The sequence below is a fragment of the Ranitomeya variabilis genome, chromosome 1 (genome assembly GCF_051348905.1).
Source record: "Ranitomeya variabilis isolate aRanVar5 chromosome 1, aRanVar5.hap1, whole genome shotgun sequence".
Taxonomy (NCBI): domain Eukaryota; kingdom Metazoa; phylum Chordata; class Amphibia; order Anura; family Dendrobatidae; genus Ranitomeya; species Ranitomeya variabilis.
The window spans coordinates 785055795-785078411 of record NC_135232.1 but is presented as its reverse complement, the minus strand read 5'-3'; the positions used below and the strand labels follow the sequence as shown (position 1 = coordinate 785078411).

The window sequence follows — 22617 nt, the reverse complement described above, 5'->3', positions numbered from 1 at the left end:
TCCTGTAGATAAGCCCCTGATGCCGGTGGCCTTAGCTTATAGGCCTAAAATGGGGTGACAGATTCCATTTAAATTGTTTGCTTCGTTCAGGCTCATTGTTATTAATAAGTACAGGTACTTAAAGAACAGTTCAAAGGGACAGGTACAATTGGGGCTTCATGTCAGCAAGTCTATATAAATTGGCTACATGTAGCCAAACTAAAAAATGATACCAACATTACGAAAGAGCGCATGGATCAAGTTTTTAATTTATTGAGGCAGAAAAACTACTGAGCCAAGCCACTTACACCAGATACTGATCTCTAAGTTTCCGAAGCTGCATCAGGTCCGGCTTCAAGCTATTCATTTTCTTATCAATCTCTCGGTTTTCATTTGCCTGCTTCCGTAGGTCCTGCTCCAGTTTCTTTTTGCTGTCGTGGATCTCTGTTACCCGTGATTTTAGTTTTTCAGCATTTATCATGACTCTGTGCAAAATTGGATAGAAAGAAGTACAGTGAGACAAGATCAAGAGATATTACATACATAAATATGTTGAATTATCCCACAACAAGTCTAACACTAATGACTCCTATAATATACTGATAACTAAAAAATCATGGCGCTCCTCTTCTATTACAAATGTACCTTCATTCTAGAGATTAGTAGCTGATATCACTAGTGATGAGCGAACGTGCCCGGATAAGGGGTTATCCAAGAATGCTCGTGTGCTGACCGAGTGTCTTCGGTGTGTTCGAGTTCTCACGGCTGCCGGTCTCGCCGCGGTTCGATAGCTGCAACACATGCAGGGATTGTCTAACAAACAGGCAATCCCTGCATATGTTGCGGCAGTAGAACAGCAGTGAGACCGGCAGCCGCGGGAACTCGAACACACCAAAGACACTCGGTCAGCACACGAGCATTCTTGGATAACCCCTTATCTGGGCACGTTCGCTCATCATTTGTTATCACATGTCTCTGATCAATTTTCAAATGAACTGAAGGCAAGAATGCATGGCTTACACTAGGTGGTCACAATCATACAGGAGCCCTATGTTTCAGGCAATGTTCATATTTCCCTTGGAGGGAATTCCTTCAAATCTGAGTTGAAGCATTGAATTGTGACCTGTTCAAGATGGCAGAAATCTTAACAGAATTTCCCAGTGTCTGCACAACATAAAAGGCAAAACATAGCAGCAAGCCCTGACCCGTGTGAACAGAGCCAAAAACAAGACAGGACTGAACATAGACAGAACAAAGAGAAATACTGCATGTGAATGAGCTTGAAAGCTATATTAAAAAAGTTGAATTTAAAATAGTCCACTAAATGAAATAAATAAACCTTAGGCCTCATTCACATATCAGTATTTCTATTCCAAAACCAGGATTCAATCTTTAAATTATATTTTTTTCTGTAAGTTCCACTCCTGGCTTACAAACATGGATGCAAAATACTGATGTGTGAATAAGGCCTTAGCCTCACCTCCCACATTGGTGTTATTCCAGTAATGATGGGTCTCGCATCACTCACGTGACAGTGTCACACAAGCTCCGGGAGACCCAACGCCACCATTGCTGGAATGGCGCCGGTGTGGGAGAGGGAGTATAATTTTTTTAAATTTTACTCATGGAACTATTGCATTTAAGGAGAGGATTGTCCAAGTAGTGAAGGACCACTCCAGACTGCATAGGCAGCATCAATAGTAAAAAGTTGGTCACACTTGTCAAACACTATGTTTGACAAGTGTGATCAACCTGTCAATCATTTTTCCAAGCGATGCTACAGATCTCTTGGAAAACGCTAGCATTCTGCAAGCTAATCATGCTTGCAAAACGCTAGTGTTTAGCGGGAATACGCATGCCAATTCCGCATGCGTATTTCCCATGGCAGGGAGTCGCGGAATTGCTGTGTGCACATAGCCTTAAACAGACAGTTGTTCTTAATTTTGAAGTCATATGACCCAATTGCTTAGCTCGGCATATGACTCAATACACGTTAGATTCAGTTGCACTTATAATTATGTTTCTTAAGCATGTACGCTGATTTTTATTTATTTTTTACAGATCGCATTCAGATGCCTATTTTTTTATTGCAGAGATGACTGCTAGAGGGGGTCGAACAGTTCAATTCACTGTTACTAGCCTTGCCTCCATTGAAAGAACAAGGCAAAACTGTGTTGGATATATAAAAATGATTGTTATCAAAGGGGAACAAAATGTAACATTTATGTCAGTGGTCCTTTGTACATCCGACTCAAGTATGACCCCTGTGTAGGATGATCAGATGGTCAAAAAACAAAAACAACTAATACTCCCTTCTCTGGTAGTCCAAAGGACCAGGCAGAAAAAAAAGGACCAGCCTGCAAGCGGAGACAAGGAGAGGTAAGTGACGAGGTGAGGTTTGTTTGTTTTTTGTGGGCCAAGTTCCAACTTGCATACCAATTCTGAAAAAATTGTCAAAAAGGAAAAAACAACAAAACTGTATTCAAGGATGTACGTTGCAATATGGCAACTGTGAACCAGCATAATTATTAATTAAAATTTGACACTTGAAAAAAAGCTGAAAATCTCCTAACCTTTCTATCTCCTGATTGTTGCCCTCCCTGCGACACTTCTCAATATAGTCCTTTGTAAATGCTTCTTGGGTCTGACACTGCTCCTCAAAGATTTTGATGGTTTCTTTGAAAGCCTCAATAGCAGTCCGCTTCATTTGCAATTCCTGGTAAAAACAGAAGGTTGGGTGTGATTTATAACTTGTGAAAAGCAGAATAACCAGCTGAAAAGCTAAGTACTTGTGAAGGATTACCTGAGTTGTCCTGGTATACTCTTCATAAAGAGAATCAAACTCCCGGCTTTTATCTCTGTACTGCTGGCTGTAAATTTTAAGCTGCTCCCCGACAGCCTCCACACTGTCTTCCTTCACGATCTGGTCCTGAATTGCCACAGATTAAAATGAAAAGTTAACTAGATGAAGACAGACACACATAGCAATGAGACCCACCCCACAGCTTACCTGCTGGTATTTGGACATGGGGTAGAGAAGCTTGGTGTCCAGTTTAGCATTGTACTGAGCTAGAGACTCATGTCGATAATGTGCAATTAGGGACACCACAGATGTGAAAGTCAGAGGTTCCGAAAAACCATACATGTTATCCCGGTGAAATATTTTGATGAGCTTATTATTCCCACCCTTCCTAAAATAAAAATGTCAACATTAGTTAGCACTGAAAGTAGCAGAAGAACATGAACATCGATCAATTTGGAAAAGTGCAGATTTTACCGCCATCTTTTGAAGGGATGGGTAGACTATGACAAAACCACAAAGTTCATGCAGTCATGAAGATCTAGATTACCTTAGAGTAAGGGTGAACTCCCCTGGAATTTTGCTAGAAGCATCCCTCACCAAAAACGTTCCATCTGGTGTATCCCGAAGTTTATCATTTACTTCCTCCCTAAAACCATACATTAGCAAAACTGAGAAATGTAATGCTTGGGATTTATACATATGGGATCATGCCCGCACGCACGCACCCTTACTCAACACACATGGACCTGCTAAGAAGTTGCTGTATGGCGATTTGTGAATGAATATATGTGATGTAGGTATATATATTATACATATCTATATCTCACACATTTTATGCAGATTTAGGAGCACTTTGGTTCTATAATGACCCATAGACCTTTCTATGGACTATGAAGGTCCTCTAAGCTACTTACTTCTGACACCAATTTACACTGCACAACCCCAGTAAAACTGAGCCCTGGAAGATGAAAATTTTGTTATGGCCATTATTTATATCCAGCTCCAATCTGACAAGCTGCATAAATGTAATATAAAGAAAAATACCAGCCTCACCTAGAGATGTCTCCCCAGTACCACTCGGCCTCCTGCAGCGTTCCTCCGACTCCATTGATTGAACAACCTGGCAGTTTGGGTTTTGTTGGTTTGGGAGGGAGAGCTAGAAAAGCAGCCAGAAATTAAAAAATCTTTATGATGAAAAGCATAGAAACATAAACCTCATTAATCGACTTTTACGCTAAGCTTGCGGTATATGTTTGCCATACTGGCTAGGAAAGCTCCTGGTGTACATGCTGAAAACGTTTTCAGAACTGCTCTTAACCATCAGAGGTCAAAACGTCCTTCTGACCATCCTCAGGCTTGCAGTATATAAAAAGCGCACTCTGCCAAGAAATGTTATTATTTTGTATTATTTTTTCTTTTTTTTAACAAGGGAGCCTATGGTAGACAGATTCTAGCTTTATATACTGCAATTTGGCTACAACAGTACAGGACACATTGAACTTTTAGCAAGATACTGTTCCAATGAAGTTTTACCTGGGGGAGGCTGATCTTGTGGAACTTCCACATCCTGAAGCAGAAGCTCCAGGAGCAGAGCAGGATAATCTGGCAAAGCTTCCGCTCTAAAAGGATTAAAAAAAATAAAATAAACATGATAGAAATGCGCTTTCTCCCCTGTATGTGCTAGAGATAAATGACTTGGGCCATACGCAGAGTCTACCAAACCATCATTCTGTGTAGCAGGTAAGGACTCCATGGAAATGATGAGTGATGAGGACAGCTGCTGGCCGACGTGTATAGGAAACTACAACGCGAAGGCAATGCTCTCCTATGTGTGTCCTTCATACATGAAATTTAATTCCATATTATTTATTGCTTATTTAGAGCAAATGAGAACTACATATTTATATATTTTTTTTTTTATATCAGCAGAGAAACTTGATTAAATAAAATTCTTAAAAGGCATTTTTGACTTAAAAAAAAAAAAAAAAGTGTTCCCCAAGCGATAGCACCCACAGACAATTACAAAACCAGACAATGCTCACCGACATTGCTCTAGTCTCTGTGCTTTGGCTGCAGCTATGATCTCACACTAACAGCACACAACACCGCTGCAGCCAATCACTGACTCAGCGACTGGTTGTAGTGGTGATTGATGCGACGTCAGCGCTGAATCCGAAATACAGACAGGGGCAGTGGTGTAGAGGCGGTGTTTGGCCTGGGCAAGGTGAGTACAGTCTGATTTTGTTATTTTACATGAGAGCAATCATTTGGTGGACATATTGTTTTTGAAGGGGGTTTCCACTTAGAAAAAACCCCAACATATATTATATATATAAATTAGCCCAGTTGTATGTACGAGAGAATGATTTGGCTGAAAAACCCTGCACATGCCAAATTTCATAAAGAAATTCCACACTTAACCCCTTAGTGACGGAGCCAAATTTTTGAAATCTGACCAGTATCACTTTATGTGGTAATAACTCTGGAACGCTTTAACAAATCCCAGTGATTTTGAGACTCTTTTTTCGTGACACATTATACTTTATGATAATGGTAAATTTAGGTTGATATGTTTTGTGTTTATTTATAAAAAATATCAGAAATTTTAGAAAAATTTAAATTTTTTTTTGCAATTTTCAAACATTGAATGATTATCCCTTTAATCCAGGTGGTCATACCACAACAAACCATTAATAAATAACATTTCCCTCATGTCTGCTTTACATCAGCACCATTTGTAAAATGTTATTTTATTGTGTTAGCATTTTAAGAGGTTTAAAAATGTAGCAGGAACTTTCAATTTTTTCAAGGAAATTTACAAAATTTATTTTTTTAGAGCCCTGTCCAGATTTGAAGTGACTTTGAGGATCCTATATATTGGGAAACCCTCAAAAGTGATACCCTTTAAAAACAGCACCCCCTCATATAATGAAAACTGCGGTCAGGTAGTTTATTAACCCTTCAGGTGATTTTTAGGAATTAATGTAAAGTGGCATGACAGAAATGAAAAATCGTATTTTTACCACCTAAATGTCACTAACGTCTGAACAGGTTACAACAGCCGGCAGACTCTAAGGCCGCTATTTGGCTGTGAATTGCCATGGCAAACATCAGGACCACACAATCATGATCTCTGGGTGCCGATGAGGTTAAATAGGAAGCCCCCACACTCTGCTAGCCATTTATATGATGTAATCATTATGCAGCAAGTTGTCAGCTATAGTGTACAGCTGACAGCTGCTGGATTGTCACCTGTATGGGGGATGCTATTCTCTTATATCTCAGGTCACAAAAAGACGTATTGGCGGTCATTAACCAGACCCAATATTAGACTTCAGATTTCTAGTGAACATGGACGTCAGACCCTACAGGATTGAAGTGAAGTGTTAAATGAGCAAGTGTGAAAGGAGAAGGCAAGTTGTAACATCAGCTATTGTGAATGGTGGACCTTGTGTTATCTTTTGTGTAAATCCTGCTGAAAAGTCTCCGGCACAGAACAGGAAGTGCAAGTATAGGATATGTCCAAGTGGTCAGTGTGAAAATTACGAGGTTTCCTTTTTTTTCACATAGATAGAAACTATTTCATTAGATTATCTGGCGACATTCCCTTTGGTTGGCCTTAAGCTCATGGCTCTAGTGCTGCAGCCAAGTCCTTGCGTGACACTCCCCAATCTGCCCGAGGTTTGGCTGCCTGGAGTCTAGTACGGAACATTTATGTGTGTGCTTAAAAAACAAACAAAAAACCCCACAAAAATGACAGAAGAAGACAAACTCCAAAACGCACAGCAGATTCCTAGTATAATGTACTGCACACATGACCTGACTGGAAACTCTCCAGTAAGTTCCTCGTTTTATGTGTGACTAGCCCGGTATCTGGAATACAAAACTCCACATCTGCAAAACACCTTGTGTGAATCTGGCCTTACAGTCTCGTTTCATAAGAAGATAAAAAGAGAATTTCAGAAAACCTTTCACAGTGCTGGATGTCTGGCAGCCATTGTCATGTGTGGCGACTTCAATACCCAGAGGACCAGGAGCATCATGATCTGGGGTGGAGTATATCCGAACGGCGGTTAGGGCCACAGGGTGTAAACATGCACAGTCACGTAGATCCCTGCTATCAAAAGTCAAATGCCAGATCACTTGCTGCGTGGCCGCATATGAGGTTTGCGGTGAAGGAGAGGATGTTTGTGTTAGGAAAAAGCAGTATCAATTGTGGTGGAATAATAGACAATCTCACCATACAGGTAACTAAAAGAGTCATGTATGTGGTTACCGGTGTCTATAGTTGTGTGAGGAGCGCACTCCGCATGCTTTTTCCAATTCTTGAGTATCGGCAGGGATATAGAAAAAGTACCGTATGGTATAAATACGGTGTAGAATCACTGAGAGCTAGTTGATTCGTGCGGTGAAGAGATCCTGGAAGCATGCGAGGTTAGCACAAGCCGTGATTGAGCCTTACAAAAGCTAAACAGGTTAAATGGTAACAAGTGGAGGGCCATGTAAGGACCCACCTGACTCCTCCACTATGTGCACCAGGGTGCGCTAAGGTATAGCGCACTATAGAAAATCAGTCTATACAATACAGTTTAAATATCCAGAACCTGACAATACAAATCCTTAGTCATTAAACCCCTCAAACAGAATGAGGATTCCTGTAAGGAAATAGGGGTAAGGTAAATGTGAAAGTATCCCAGAAGTAAGCCACCCAGTCACTTCCTTCACACACTATGACGTGACCGGGTGGACTTTCTATGACGTCCGAGGTCAGATCCCCTGCTTTGATGCGGGCTCCAGCGGTGAGCCCGCATCAAAGCCAGGACATGTCAGCTGTTTTGTACAGCTGACATGTGCTCGCAATAGTGGTGGGTGGAATCGCGATCAACCCGCCACTATTAACTAGTTAAATGCTGCTGTCAAACGCTGACAGTGGCATTTAACAAGCACTTCTAGCCATCTGGCTGGAAATGAGTGCACCGGTGACCCTCGTCATCGTGCGTTGGCATAACAACCAGAGGTCTCCTGAAGACCTATATGGTTGTTGATGTGAGACTGCTGTGAGCGACACCCTGTGGTCGGCGCTCATAGCAATGATGCAATTCTAATACATCGGAGTGATCAGAGCATCGTTCCTATGTAGCAGAGCCGTTCAGGCTATGCAAGCTTCTAGTCTCCTATGGAGGCTATTGAAGCATCACAAAAAAAAAAAAAAAAAAATGTTTTAAAAAATATGAAAAAAACGAAAAAAAAAATATAAAAGTTAAAGCCACCCCCCTTTCAAAATAAAACAATAAAAAATGTCAAACCTACACATATTTGGTATTACCGCGTTCAGAATTGCCCGATCAATTTAAAAAAAAAAGTAAGTATTAACCTGATCGTTAAACGGCGTAGCGAGAAAAAAATTCCAAAAGCCAGAATTAGGTTTTTTTGCAATAACGGGCGATCAAAAGAACGTATTTGCACCGAAATGGCATCATAAAAAACGCCAGCTCGGCATGCAAAAAATAAGCCCTCACCCGACCCCAGATTACGAAAAGTGGAGACGCTACGGGTCTCGGAAAATGGCGCTTTTTTTTTATAGCAAAGTTTGGAATTTTTTTCACCACTTCCATAAAAACTAACCTACCCATGTTTGGTATCTATGAACTCGTAATAACCTGGAAAATCATAGTGGCAGGTCAGTTTTAGCATTTAGTGAACGTAGCAAAAAAGCCAAGCAAAAAACAAAACAAGTGATTGCACTTTTTTTGCAATTTTACCGCATCGGGTGAACCGGCAGTGAATCCTTTGTGCTTGCCACCGGCCGGGGCAGCGTGAATCTCCTTGAACCACTGCACAGCAGTTTCATCTGAACTTTCACATCCCACAGTCCTGGGGGCTATTGTAACTGGGATCAATTCATCACGGTACTAACCACGGCATCTCCGCAGATGTCCCACCGACTGACTATTGAAAGAGCACAGTATTCATCAACCTTTGTGTGAAGCTCCAGCAGCGGTCACTGGATGGCGGAACTTCACCCACGTTGGAGGCTCAATCACGGCTTGTGCTAACCTCGCACGCTTCCAGGATCTCTTCACCGAGCGCATCAACTGGCTCTCAGGTATTCTACACGGTCGGTATTCATACCATATGGTACTTTTTCTATATCCCTGCCGATACTCAAAAATTTTACTCGGAGTGCGCGCCTCACACAACTATAGATACAGGTAATTACAGTACATACATGACTCTCTTAGTTACCTGTATGGTGAGATTATCTATTTTTCCACCACAACTGATACTACTTTTTCCTAACACAAACATCCTCTCCCTCACCGCAAACCTCTATACATATGAGGCCACGCCGCAAGTCATCTGGTATTTGACTTTTGATAGCAGGGAGCTATCTATGTGACTGTGCACCTTTACACCCTGTGGCCCTCAGCGTTGTTTGGATATACTTTTCTATTTCTCGGTTTTAGATTTTTTGACAACAGGTGGTAGTTGTCCACCAAACTAGGCAGCTACAGACAACATCCGTCGGTACGTCGGGCCGACAGTTGGCGACGGCCCCATACCGACGGAAGTGTGAAAGTAGCCTAAGAGGTGTTTTATCTCCATGGATTCAGCACTTTTTGAAAAATGTAACTGGATCTTGGAAAATTCTCTTTTTTAGAGTTGCAAGTTTAATGGTGGAAATGTATCTGTGCAATGACAATTTTTCTGGTGTCACGGCATAGGCCCTAAGACACAATGGATAGTTTAGGTTTGTGTTTGCAGTCACTGTTGAACAATCCGGTAAAACCTGACAGCGTCAGTACTGTACATACCAGGCACTAACTGTGCTGGTGACTATACTGCACAGAGGACCAGTTCTTCATATTCTGCACAGAGCTGATCCTTGTAAGTGTGCATCATCGATAGGGATGTTTATATTATCTAATGACCATGGTAAAGATCAACTCATTAAAGGGAATCTCTCACCAAGTTTTCGATACCCCATCTGAGAGCAGCATATTGTACAGGCTTAGACCCGGATTCCAGTGTTGTATTACTTACTTTACGGAGATGTTGCCTGCAGTTTAGATAAGATCACTGTTTTATCTGCTTTCTGTGTACACTGTGCATAGGCAGAAAGCTGGCAATCTGTGATGGGGGTGGTGGTATAAAAAGCTCATGGATATGGAGGACTACATGGCAGCAGGTTTACTCTAGTTAATCATCACCTGCTGACAATACAGTGATTTTATCAAAACTACAGCAAGCAGACCAGAAAGTGACACTGGCATCAGAGTTATACTAATTTCAGACTAGGGGACACAAGAACTCACCCTGCAATGATAGGTCGAAACAGCAAAGGTCCAAAAGTGTCTACAGCAAACTTGACTGTGAATCCATTGAAGTTACTGAGGGTGCACGCTTTCCTGATGTGCTGGAGGACACACTGGAGAGTGAGAACGTGTTGTATGGGGACAGTGGGCGGTTGTAGGAGTGACACAACGTGGGTCCTCTTCTGCACATCTTCTCTGCTGTCTGCAATGGAGAGCAAACATTGTAAAAACCATACTGGACCTCGGAATATCCAAGGGAGGGAGACCATAATATATAACAACATTAGATTTATTTTACACTAGATTATAGGGGTTGTCTGGTCTTGTGGTGAAAGTATGCAAACAATCTACATGACATCTGAGCCCTTGCGATATGTGCCCAGCGCCATGTCAGGACTGTCCGGTATTGCTGGTGGATTGGGTGATGTATGTGATTTGCATACATGCGATCAAATGACGACTAGACGTGCTCGGCCTTCCTCAATGCAAGTGAACTGAGCGAGGTTGAGCATGTCAAGTTGGAATGTGCAAATCACATGCTCAAATGACTGCTCCCTCTCACGGGGAATACCAGAGAATCCTGACAGTGTGCAGTGCGCGAGCTGTGAAGATTCAGCGAGGTCACAGAGTAAATGCAGAGCTACAAGACCAGACAACCCTTTTATCTGTACATTGAAACAGCAAGCTATAGTAATCAGGGATAGGGCAAACTGATGTGTGCTTATTTTGGAAATGTCCGTATGAAACTAATTCACATTGCCAAGCTGAAGTAGGATTTCCTGCAAAGATACTAATCTCTCCCCATTCGGGACAGAACTATATGTAGGAGGTTTACACGCTTATATGACCCGCTTTTTGCTGGAATAGTATGTGGGTGTCATGTCACTCTGGCAGACCACCAAGACCCTGAATAGTACAAACTACGCAGCTTAATTAATTCATCTATAGGTGCAATGAGCATGTTGACACCACAGGTGTCACATTTTATATCACTGGGATGTGAAGAAAAAAAAACATTGTATCATTAACACGTTGCTGCAACCCCAGATTTTCATTTTCACAAGCAGTAATAGGTGAACACGGACTATAATTTGTTACGCACGCTCTCCCGAATGTGGCCTGAAAAGGAAGGCGCGCTATTTGACTTCTAGAGCACAGATATTCCTGAAATAGTTTGTGGGAGCCACTGAGGTGCCAGATCAGGAGAAACCCTCAAGTAACCCCATTTTGGAGATCACATGCCTCTAGAAAATCAGCAGTGGGGACAGTGACTATATTGGCCCCACAGGTGGTTTCCACAAATAAAGTTGTCAGAGATACCATACTTCTTTACATATAACTCTTTATCTGTTTTTTTCCCCACTTTTTTGTGCAGTGGAATGATGAAAAAACAGCATCTTCGCTGTTATTTTTTCACGTGGGTCACTTTAGGAGATCCAGACATGACGATACCAAATAGTTGTATATATATTTTTTTTTTACATAAAAACCATTTTGTTGTGATTTGTACATCGGGATAGTTTTTTTTACCTCCCGTTGTCCCTCTACAGGACTACACTGACAGGCGGCTGTTGGACCCTGATTAAGGTAAGACTTGCCATGCAGACTTGAATGTTATTCTTCGACTTCCAGTAGCAAAAACAGCCATCTGCACCCTGCAACTGCGTTGTGTGCGAGGGGGAAAAAGGTGGGATGAGAGAAGGGAGCCCCCTCCCATTCATTGCCAACCCGCTGCATGCCGTAACTGGCCGCGGCATCGGGAGGCTTAAACAGCCAGGACGGTATGGACACTGGCCCTAGAGGTTGCTGGCAGTTACGCCAAGCTCCTGTTGGTGATCTCACTAGTTTCCCAACATAATCTGAGCCCCTCCATTACATGTGTGGTATTTGTGGCACTAGGACACAGTCCGCTGTGGAACAGACCACCGGACCCCGCACTGCATTGCACCATTTGAGAAGCTTGTCTAATTCCAATGACAGGTTCCTTACCTAGCAGGGCCTGAATGAGGTCTCGGTGGACATGCGCTGGAATTACAGGACTAGGCAACTCTTGCAGGAATGACTTCACCATATCTGTAAGGAAATGAATATCTGCCACTTCCAGGTCTATCGCAGAGATATCTGAAATTAGAAATCCAAAAATGAAAGCAATGACTAGGCAAGAGGAGTCTAGCACTTATAAGTAGTAGTTTCCATTCTTTTTGGGTACGGTTCAGATTCTACACTGCAAAGAATATGGACACCATCAGAGGCATATTTTTTTTTTTTAAGACTTAAATGTATTTATTTTGAGCAAACAAATAATTAAGGGCTTAATGAAAAATCTAGAAAGTGTTTTCCCTGCACATTGCTTACTGCAGAATGAGTTAACTAAGAACCAATCAGCGAGACTGTCCTGACAGAACAGTTTCTAAACGGCCTTTCACAAGAGCTGATAATTGGCTCTTGCTCCAAATTTTCTGTCAATGTAAGCAAAATGCTCAGATTTTGAGTAATTAGATTTTCATGTGTGCATAGAAATCATGGTCATCAGCACATCACCCATGTGAGGCCGATAATGTAATACTGTATATGAGGACAGAACAATCTTATTAGCAGTAGTTCTGCCCCCATCATTACTCGTCACAGTGCAGACTAGCCAGTAACCGAACAATGCGACTATGGTCGATCATCGCTCGTTTACTGGGCGGACATTGGCCAGGAGAAGATAAGTTCTCCTTTGATGTGATTTCTGGTCATAAATCATCCGAGAGGACCTTAGTAAATGACAGACACGAGTTACAGTGCTCCCATCAGAATGAGCTCACTGATGGATTCCTAGTTAATTCTGGGGCCAGCAATAAGAGGGGAAACAAGCAGTTCTAAAAATCAAACCCTGCAAACTATGAAGCCCAATTGTAAAAATTATTTTCTGGCCAAAATTCTTGCATTTAAAAAAATATGGAGCCTGAAGGTGTCTATATCCTTTAATGGGCTATTCTCAAATCACAATGCAGTCTTATAATAATGTGTGCCAATATTATTTGTTTTAAATCTACTCCACACTTAGGGAAGGCCCCTCCAGTGTATAGTCATGGTCTAGCTGCCATTGGAACCATCCTGCTGGAGTTCCAGGGCACCAGGTCAATCTCACACAGTGCTGTCTCTCTTAGCTGGCTTCCTACATGCTCGAGTAACGCGCTATCTGAGCATGCTCGGGTGTATCTGGTGCGTGCAATGCCCGCATGTGTTGCAGCTGTCAGAGAGCAGCAAAACAAGCAGCCGCAGGGACTAGAATATAACACTCGAGCATGCCCAAGGTACTCAGATAACGTTATCTCATCACCATGCAGCACAGCTCTGTTCTGCCTCCACCTCTGACAGCGTATTCTACATTTATTATAATATTCTCTATGCTCCTGGACAGTACTCCCCTTGTTCTGAAATCTACAGGAGTATAGCTGCCTGTGTGGTTTTACATAAGTAATCAGTTTCTAGCAGAGCTCAACTGTCCTGCACTATGACATATTGGGGCAAATAAGAAACAGTGCAAAGCTGGGCTGTGTTTGTTGCCAGCTGCTGACAGATCAGTGACATAAAACTGCAAATGCTGCTCTGTTAATACACATGGCAAAAAACAATCATGCATGGCTAACATCCTGGCAGCATTCCTTTTTTCTTCCGGACATTCACAAAAACATGGTTAACGACGAGCACAAAATTGCGATTCCTGACGTAATACAGTCTTTTGGGAAATCTAGCTTAACATTAATGTAAAAATATACAGGCAGCTATAAGGATGCAGATGGCAGAAGATAAAATCGGCATTGAACTGTTCAGGAGCAGAGATTGCACAGAAACATAGCTGAACACTACACGTAGAGTAACTTGCTGATAACTCAGGTGGGTGGGGTTAGTTAAGAGTACCCAGAAGATGAGAAGGGGTCTGCAGCACTGAGGAGAAGCAAGCTGCTGATGGGAAGTAAGTACACTCTTTGTGAAACTGGAAACTCAGACAGGCAGGTAAAGATGAAAAAAAAAAGTCAAATTCACAAGAAAGAAATATTACGTTGGGCTAAATTTGCATATTAACAATAGGCATGCATAATGAGATTGTAAGAATCACATATTTGCTTTGTTACTATTATATATGATGTAAGAGAACAAATGTTCTTTTATTTTTAGTTAAATATAGTGATACAAGTACAACATAAATTTGGGGCGATATCCCATGCCCCTACGCTTGTCGGTATTTTCTACTCACATAATTAATGGCGGACTGTTTGCCATTATTTATTATACCCTTTTTCTTTGTGGATGATATTGATTTATTAGAGGTGGTGAAACCTAAGAAAGGGTGGGGAAATGGGTTTGATTTGTCTGATTCTTATTATTCTATTGTAAAAAGACAAAAATATTTTAACAAAAAAAGTTAGTTTGCGATAGCTTTCCAGCTATGACACAATCCTTTGTCTTTACATGGGGCTGCAAATTGTCATGGCAGTCATGTTAAAGATCATTTATGTATTTCATTTTCTAATCGGTTAACATTTTCTTATTCTATTTTCTTTACATGATTATAGGGGAAACAATCAGCCTTGACGAGGGCTTTTGAAAGATTGTTTTGCAGCAGATTCATGGGTATAGGAAACTGGTGTCTGTAGAGCTTCATTTCTGTGGGGGAATCTTTGAGGGCATGCACTGTTATATGCGCAGGGAGAGGAAGAGGGTGCACTGTGGTCATCACCTATTGTCAGTCGTATCATAACAGGAAGGAAAAGGAAAAAAAACAATTCAGAGGGAAAGTGGTGAAGATTTTTTTTCGTTCTTTCTGTTCTGCTGTTCTTTTCTTTTTGTCCATACGATAATGGGGCTAGTCACCAAAATGGTATTTGAAAATGACTGGTACAAACCAGTCTGTGACATATGAAGAGATAAGTAAGGCGACCAGTCTGTTATTGTTGGCAACTGTATTGTCTGCCTCTACATATAGATAAAAGGAGTTTGCAGTCATTAGAATCCTTACTGGGATTATAATTAGGGAGGGCGCAAAGAGGAGAAGAGAGGGAAACACAAAAACTTGGTTCAAACACTTTCTGATGACAGAAGAGAGGATGAGGGAAAATTTGTAACACTAGCTCGAAAGGTTGCGAAAGCTATGTATAAATAGCAGGGATTTATATGCTCCTTTTCTGTAAAAAGCAGATGTACCTATGTGAAGAAAGCAAGCAACAAGAACGCTAGGATGTTTACTCCCCTGCGTGTTTCTGTAGCTCACTCTAAGGTTCAGACTGTGGCACTAAAACTCAGGCCAGTCATGTCTGCAACTGCGGAAGCGACTGGCTCCGTGTGCTTGTCTGCACACCGGTCTGCTCTTTCCATGCACTAGCCGCTACATTGGACCAGAATAGTGCATGCTGTGATCTTTTTCCATGCAAACCATTGGTCAGTGTGTAATATCGACCACGTACAATAATTGGCGTGATCGGTTGTGCACAGATACAGCATACGTCTGCATAACACGATCATCTGATTGAGCCCTTAAAATGATACTCGTTCTCAAGAAGAACTGACACAAGTTAGTAATTTATTCTTCAAGCTCCTACAGTAAATGCTCTATTGTCATTTGCAGATTCTTTCACCAATTTAAGCAAAAATATCCCAGCATGATGAGGAAAAGCTCATTTATGTAGATTTTTAACACTGTTTATGTTAATGGAAAATAAATCTTTCCCAAGGAACACAGCAGCCATTTCCATGTAGTGATCCATAGAGCCGGACAAGGCTACATACAGTGGGGCAAAAAAGTATTTAGTCAGTCAGCAATAGTGCAAGTTCCACCACTTAAAAAGATGAGAGGCGTCTGTAATTTACATCATAGGTAGACCTCAACTATGGGAGACAAACTGAGAAAAAAAAATCCAGAAAATCACATTGTCTGTTTTTTTTATCATTTTATTTGCATATTATGGTGGCAAATAAGTATTTGGTCAGAAACAAAATTTCATCTCAATACTTTGTAATATATCCTTTGTTGGCAATGACAGAGGTCAAACGTTTTCTGTAAGTCTTCACAAGGTTGCCACACACTGTTGTTGGTATGTTGGCCCATTCCTCCATGCCGATCTCCTCTAGAGCAGTGATGTTTTTGGCTTTTCGCTTGGCAACACGGACTTTCAACTCCCTCCAAAGGTTTTCTATAGGGTTGAGATCTGGAGACTGGCTAGGCCACTCCAGGACCTTGAAATGCTTCTTACGAAGCCACTCCTTCGTTGCCCTGGCGGTGTGCTTTGGATCATTGTCATGTTGAAAGACCCAGCCACGTTTCATCTTCAATGCCCTTGCTGATGGAAGGAGGTTTGCACTCAAAATCTCACGATACATGGCCCCATTCATTCTTTCATGTACCCGGATCAGTCGTCCTGGCCCCTTTGCAGAGAAACAGCCCCAAAGCATGATGTTTCCACCACCACGCTTTACAGTAGGTATGGTGTTGGATGGATGCAACTCAGTATTCTTTTTCCTCCAAACACGACAAGTTGTGTTTCTACCAAACAGTTCCAGTTTGGTTTCATCAGACCATAGGACATTCTCCCAAAACTCCTCTGGATCATCCAAATGCTCTCTAGCAAACTTCAGACGGGCCCGAACATGTACTGGCTTAAGCAGTGGGACACGTCTGGCACTGCAGGATCTGAGTCCATGGTGGCGTAGTGTGTTACTTATGGTAGGCCTTGTTACATTGGTCCCAGCTCTCTGCAGTTCATTCACTAGGTCCCCCCGCGTGGTTCTGGGATTTTTGCTCACCGTTCTTGTGATCATTCTGACCCCACGGGGTGGGATTTTGCGTGGAGCCCCAGATCGAGGGAGATTATCAGTGGTCTTGAATGTCTTCCATTTTGTAATTATTGCTCCCACTGTTGATTTCTTCACTCCAAGCTGGTTGGCTATTGCAGATTCAGTCTTCCCAGCCTGGTGCAGGGCTACAATTTTGTTTCTGGTGTCCTTTGACAGCTCTTTGGTCTTCACCATAGTGGAGTTTGGAGTCAGACTGTTTGAGGGTGTGCACAGGTGTCTTTTTATACTGATAACAAGTTTAAACAGGTAATAAAAATAGTGGTAAACACTGGCGCTGCACTATTCAGGCAATGAAACAAACAAGGAAGGGGGAAGAAAAGGGGAAAAAAAGTAGGAAATTGTGGCTGCTGGTGTGGTGGCAAGGTCTGTGCTATACCCTGTCTAAAGTAAATACAATAAAAATTAAAATTAAAATTAACACACCTGCGCTCTAGCTAATGACAAGATACAGTAAGAAGGCTGTGCAAATAAGCCTAGCACTATCACACCTGCATGCGCGGTAATATATAATTGCAATAGGCAGACTGTGTCCGTCATACAGATATAACTGTTTAGGGTAAAAGACTTCCAATGAAGGAATGCCTGTTGGTGCACATACACTTACTATTTGTAGTGGTATTGATGGTCAGGGGAGTCGGAGAATGTCCAAAAACACTTCTTACTTGACGTGATGTGCTGCACCGTGCGGCTGGGGAAGGAGGTTACTCGCGCCAGCTAACCCCAGATGGATGGCTCACCACTGGGAGTCCGGATGAGCAGGAACTGCCAACTCCTAGCGTGCCCCGGCCGGAAGCAACGCCGGAGCAGTAGCGGTGTGTGCGGGGGGCATGGCTAAAAAAGTGACGTCACAGAATGGGTGGGCGCGTGTCAGGGGAACCAATCCAACGCGTTTCGAAGGAGGTACTCCTTCTTCGTCAGGGCACTGACATCCGGACTCCCAGTGGTGAGCCATCCATCTGGGGTTAGCTGGCGCGAGTAACCTCCTTCCCCAGCCGCACGGTGCAGCACATCACGTCAAGTAAGAAGTGTTTTTGGACATTCTCCGACTCCCCTGACCATCAATACCACTACGAATAGTAAGTGTATGTGCACCAACAGGCATTCCTTCATTGGAAGTCTTTTACCCTAAACAGTTACCGTATTTTTCGGACTATTAGACGCACTTTTTCCCCCCCAAAAAAGGGGGGAAAATGGGGGGTGCGTCTAATAGTCGAAATGCAGGCTTACCCGTTTCGGCAGAGGTGCAGTGGCAGAGGTGCGGTGGCAGAGGTGCGGCGGCAGGCGTGCGGAGATGAGGAGGCGCAGTGAGAGGGGTCCCTTTCCCCGGTAAGGTGATGCAGCAGCCCGGTAATGCAGCAGAGCCGGGTGAATCCTGTTATTACCGGTGGTGGCGGCCATCTTGCGGAGTCCGCGCGTGCGCAGATGGAGCCTCTGCAGCCCGGGGCTTCAGGAAAATGGCCGCGGGATGCCGCGCGTGCGCAGATGGGGATCACGGCGGCCATTTTCCTGAAGCCCCGGGCAGCAGAGGCTCCATCTGCGCACTCGCGGCCTCCGCAAGATGGCCGCCACCACCGGTGATAACAGGATTCAGATACTCAGAATGAACACCGGCGCTAAAGTGAGACTGTGCTATCCTAAGGTGAGTTACCTTGTGGCCGTCACTGATGTGTCCCCGTAAGGCAGTGGGCTACTGTGATAACTGTGCCGGCACTATCAGCAGCGTGCGCGCAGGGGTTTCTACAGACTGGGAGGACGCTCCCTTGTCTGTGTTGTCTGAGGAACGTTGCTCTCATCAGCACGGAGAACACAGTTATTACAATAGCCCACTGCCTTACGGGGACACATCAGTGACGGCCACAAGGTAACTCACCTTAGGATTTGTTTATTGCATTATTTGTGTTGCTCTACGAAGTAGTAGCATCCCCTTGTAGCGCGGCATCTAAGTTTGATGTTATTAATAACAGGATTCACCCGGCTCTGCTGCATTACCGGGCTGCTGCATCACCTCACCGGGGAAAGGGACCCCTCTTACACTATACCTCCTCATTCCAGCGCCTCCTCATCCCAGCGCCTCCTCATCCCAGGACCTCCTCATCCCAGGACCTCCTCATCCCAGGACCTCCTCATCCCAGCGCCTCCTCATCCCAGCGCCTCCTCATCCCAGCACATCAGGCCATGGCGTCAGGACTGGACCCTGCTCAGGTGCACGCCGTACCGCATCACCCCACCTCTGCCGACACCATGCCTCCTGTGACCCTGCTCTGCCACCGCCAGCCCTCAGGTAAGATACTGTAAATTCGGACAATAAGACGGACCCCCATCTTATAAAAAAAATTTTTTTTCTGCAATTTTCACCCCAAATTTGGGGTGCGTCTTATGGTCCGGTGCGTCTTATAGTCCGCGAAATACGGTATATCTGTATGACGGACACAGTCTGCCTATTGCAATTATTTATTACCGCGCATGCAGGTGTGATAGTGCTAGGCTTATTTGCACAGCCTTCTTACTGTATCTTGTCATTAGCTAGAGCGCAGGTGTGTTAATTTTAAAGTTTAAACAGGTGGCATTACTACAGGTAATGAGTGGAGGAAAGAGGAGACTCTTAAAGAAGAAGTTACAGGTCTGTGAGAGCCAGAAATCTTGATTGTTTGTTTCTGACCAAATACTTATTTGCCACCATAATATGCAAATAAAATGATAAAAAAAACAGACAATGTGATTTTCTGGATTTTTTATTTCTCAGTTTGTCTCCCATAGTTGAGGTCTGCCTATGATGTAAATTACAGACGCCTCTCATCTTTTTAAGTGGTGGAACTTGCACTATTGCTGACTGACTAAATACTTTTTTGCCCCACTGTATATGTCCTTACAAGACGCCTGTACAGTAACTGCTAATGATCTTTACAATGGTGTGATCAACGAGAATCCCATAATAGTTTTATAGTTTATCACTAGTGATGAGCGAGCGTGCTCAGAAAAAGTGTTTTCGTGTACTAATAAAGTGTCTTCGGTGTGCTCTAATACTATGTATGAGTCCCCGCGGCTGCCAGTCTCGCTGCTGGTCGACAGCCGCAACTCATGCAGGGATTGTCTAACAAACAGGAATGAGATGCAGCCATGGCGACTCAAACATGGTATTTGAGCACAAAGATACTCTAATAGTAAACGAGCATGCTCACATAATACCTTATCCAAGCGCGCTCGCTCATCACTAGTGATAACACCTTATCCGAGCACGCTCGCTCATCACTAGGTATAACACGTTATCCCAGCACGCTCGCCCATCACTAGTGATAACACCTTATCCAAGCACGCTCGCCCATTACTAGTGATAACACCTTATCCAAGCACGCTCGCCAATCACTAGTTATAACACCTTATCCCAGCACACTCGCCCATCACTAGTGATAACACGTTATCCCAACACGCTCACCCCATCACTAGTGATAACACCTTATCCCAGCACGCTCGCCCATTACTAGTGATAACACCTTATCCCAGCACGCTCGCCCATTACTAGTGATAACACCTTATCCCAACACGCTCGCCCATTACTAGTGATAACACCTTATCCCAGCACGCTCGCCAATAACTAGTGATAACACCTTATCCCAGCACGCTCGCCAATAACTAGTGATAACACCTTATCCCAGCACACTCGCCCATCACTAGTGATAACACGTTATCCCAACACGCTCACCCCATCACTAGGTATAACACGTTATCCCAGCACGCTCGCCCATCACTAGTGATAACACCTTATCCCAACACGCTCGCCCATTACTAGTGATAACACCTTATCCCAACACGCTCGCCCATTACTAGTGATAACACCTTATCCCAGCACGCTCGCCAATAACTAGTGATAACACCTTATCCCAGCACGCTTGCCCATCACTAGTGATAACACGTTATCCCAACACGCTCGCCCATTACTAGTGATAACACCTTATCCCAGCACGCTCGCCAATCACTAGTGATAACACCTTATCCCAGCACGCTCACCCATCACTAGTGATAACACCTTATCCCAGCACGCTCGCCAATCACTAGTGATAACACCTTATCCCAGCACGCTTGCCCATCACTAGTGATAACACGTTATCCCAACATGCTCGCCCATTATTAGTGATAACACCTTATCCCAGCACGCTCGCCCATCACCAGTGATAACACCTTATCCCAGCACGCTCGCCCATCACTAGTGATACACCTTATCCCAGCACGCTCGCCCATCACTAGTGATAACACGTTATCCCAACACGCTCGCCCATTATTAGTGATAACACCTTATCCCAGCACGCTCGCCCATCACCAGTGATAACACCTTATCCCAGCACGCTCGCCCATCACTAGTGATAACGTTATCCCAACACGCTCGCCCATTACTAGTGATAACACCTTATCCGAGCACGCTCGCTCATCACTAGTGATAACACCTTATCTGAGCACGCTCGCTCATCACTAGTGAAAACACTTTATCCGAGCACGCTCGCTCATCACTAGTGAAAACACCTTTTCCGAGCACGCTCGCTCATCACTAGCGATAACACCTTATCCCAGCACGCTCACCCATAACTTGTAATGAGCGAATATACTTGTTACTCGAGATTTCCTGAGCATGCTTGGGTGTCCTCCGAGTATTTGTAAGTGCTCGGAGATTTAGTTTTCATCGCCGCAGCTGAATGATTTACAGCTACTAGCCAGTATAAGTACAGGTCCTTCTCAAAAAATTAGCATATAGTGTTAAATTTCATTATTTACCATAATGTAATGATTACAATTAAACTTTCATATATTATAGATTCATTATCCACCAACTGAAATTTGTCAGGTCTTTTATTGTTTTAATACTGATGATTTTGGCCTACAACTCCTGATAACCCAAAAAACCTGTCTCAATAAATTAGCATATTTCACCCGTCCAATCAAATAAAAGTGTTTTTTAATAACAAACAAAAAAACCATCAAATAATAATGTTCAGTTATGCACTCAATACTTTGTCGGGAATCCTTTGGCAGAAATGACTGCTTCAATGCGGCGTGGCATGGAGGCAATCAGCCTGTGACACTGCTGAGATGTTATGGAGGCCCAGGATGCTTCAATAGCGGCCTTAAGCTCATCCAGAGTGTTGGGTCTTGCGTCTCTCAACTTTCTCTTCACAATATCCCACAGATTCTCTATGGGGTTCAGGTCAGGAGAGTTGGCAGGCCAATTGAGCACAGTAATACCATGGTCAGTAAACCATTTACCAGTGGTTTTGGCACTGTGAGCAGGTGCCAGGTCGTGCTGAAAAATGAAATCTTCATCTCCATAAAGCATTTCAGCCGATGGAAGCATGAAGTGCTCCAAAATCTCCTGATAGCTAGCTGCATTGACCCTGCCCTTGATGAAACACAGTGGACCAACACCAGCAGCTGACATGGCACCCCACACCATCACTGACTGTGGGTACTTGACACTGGACTTCAGGCATTTTGGCATTTCCTTCTCCCCAGTCTTCCTCCAGACTCTGGCACCTTGATTTCCGAATGACATGCAAAATTTGCTTTCATCAGAAAAAAGTACTTGGGACCACTTAGCAACAGTCCAGTGCTGCTTCTCTGTAGCCCAGGTCAGGCGCTTCTGCCGCTGTTTATGGTTCAAAAGTGGCTTTACCTGGGGAATGCGGCACCTGTAGC

General features: G+C 43.4%; 1 protein-coding gene across 1 annotated transcript in view; it reads right to left on the bottom strand.

The window, feature by feature from the left end:
• Positions 1-22617, bottom strand: part of PIK3R2 (phosphoinositide-3-kinase regulatory subunit 2) — a 105608-nt gene that overhangs the window by 5161 nt on the left and 77830 nt on the right. The window contains exons 5-13 of the mRNA XM_077272782.1: positions 12088-12219; positions 10099-10300; positions 4316-4401; positions 3836-3938; positions 3330-3428; positions 2990-3170; positions 2783-2908; positions 2553-2695; positions 288-464 (exon numbers count right to left, since the gene is read on the bottom strand). Of these exons, the coding sequence (XP_077128897.1) occupies positions 288-464; positions 2553-2695; positions 2783-2908; positions 2990-3170; positions 3330-3428; positions 3836-3938; positions 4316-4401; positions 10099-10300; positions 12088-12219 (1249 nt within the window). The remainder of the gene's footprint in view (positions 1-287; positions 465-2552; positions 2696-2782; positions 2909-2989; positions 3171-3329; positions 3429-3835; positions 3939-4315; positions 4402-10098; positions 10301-12087; positions 12220-22617) is intronic.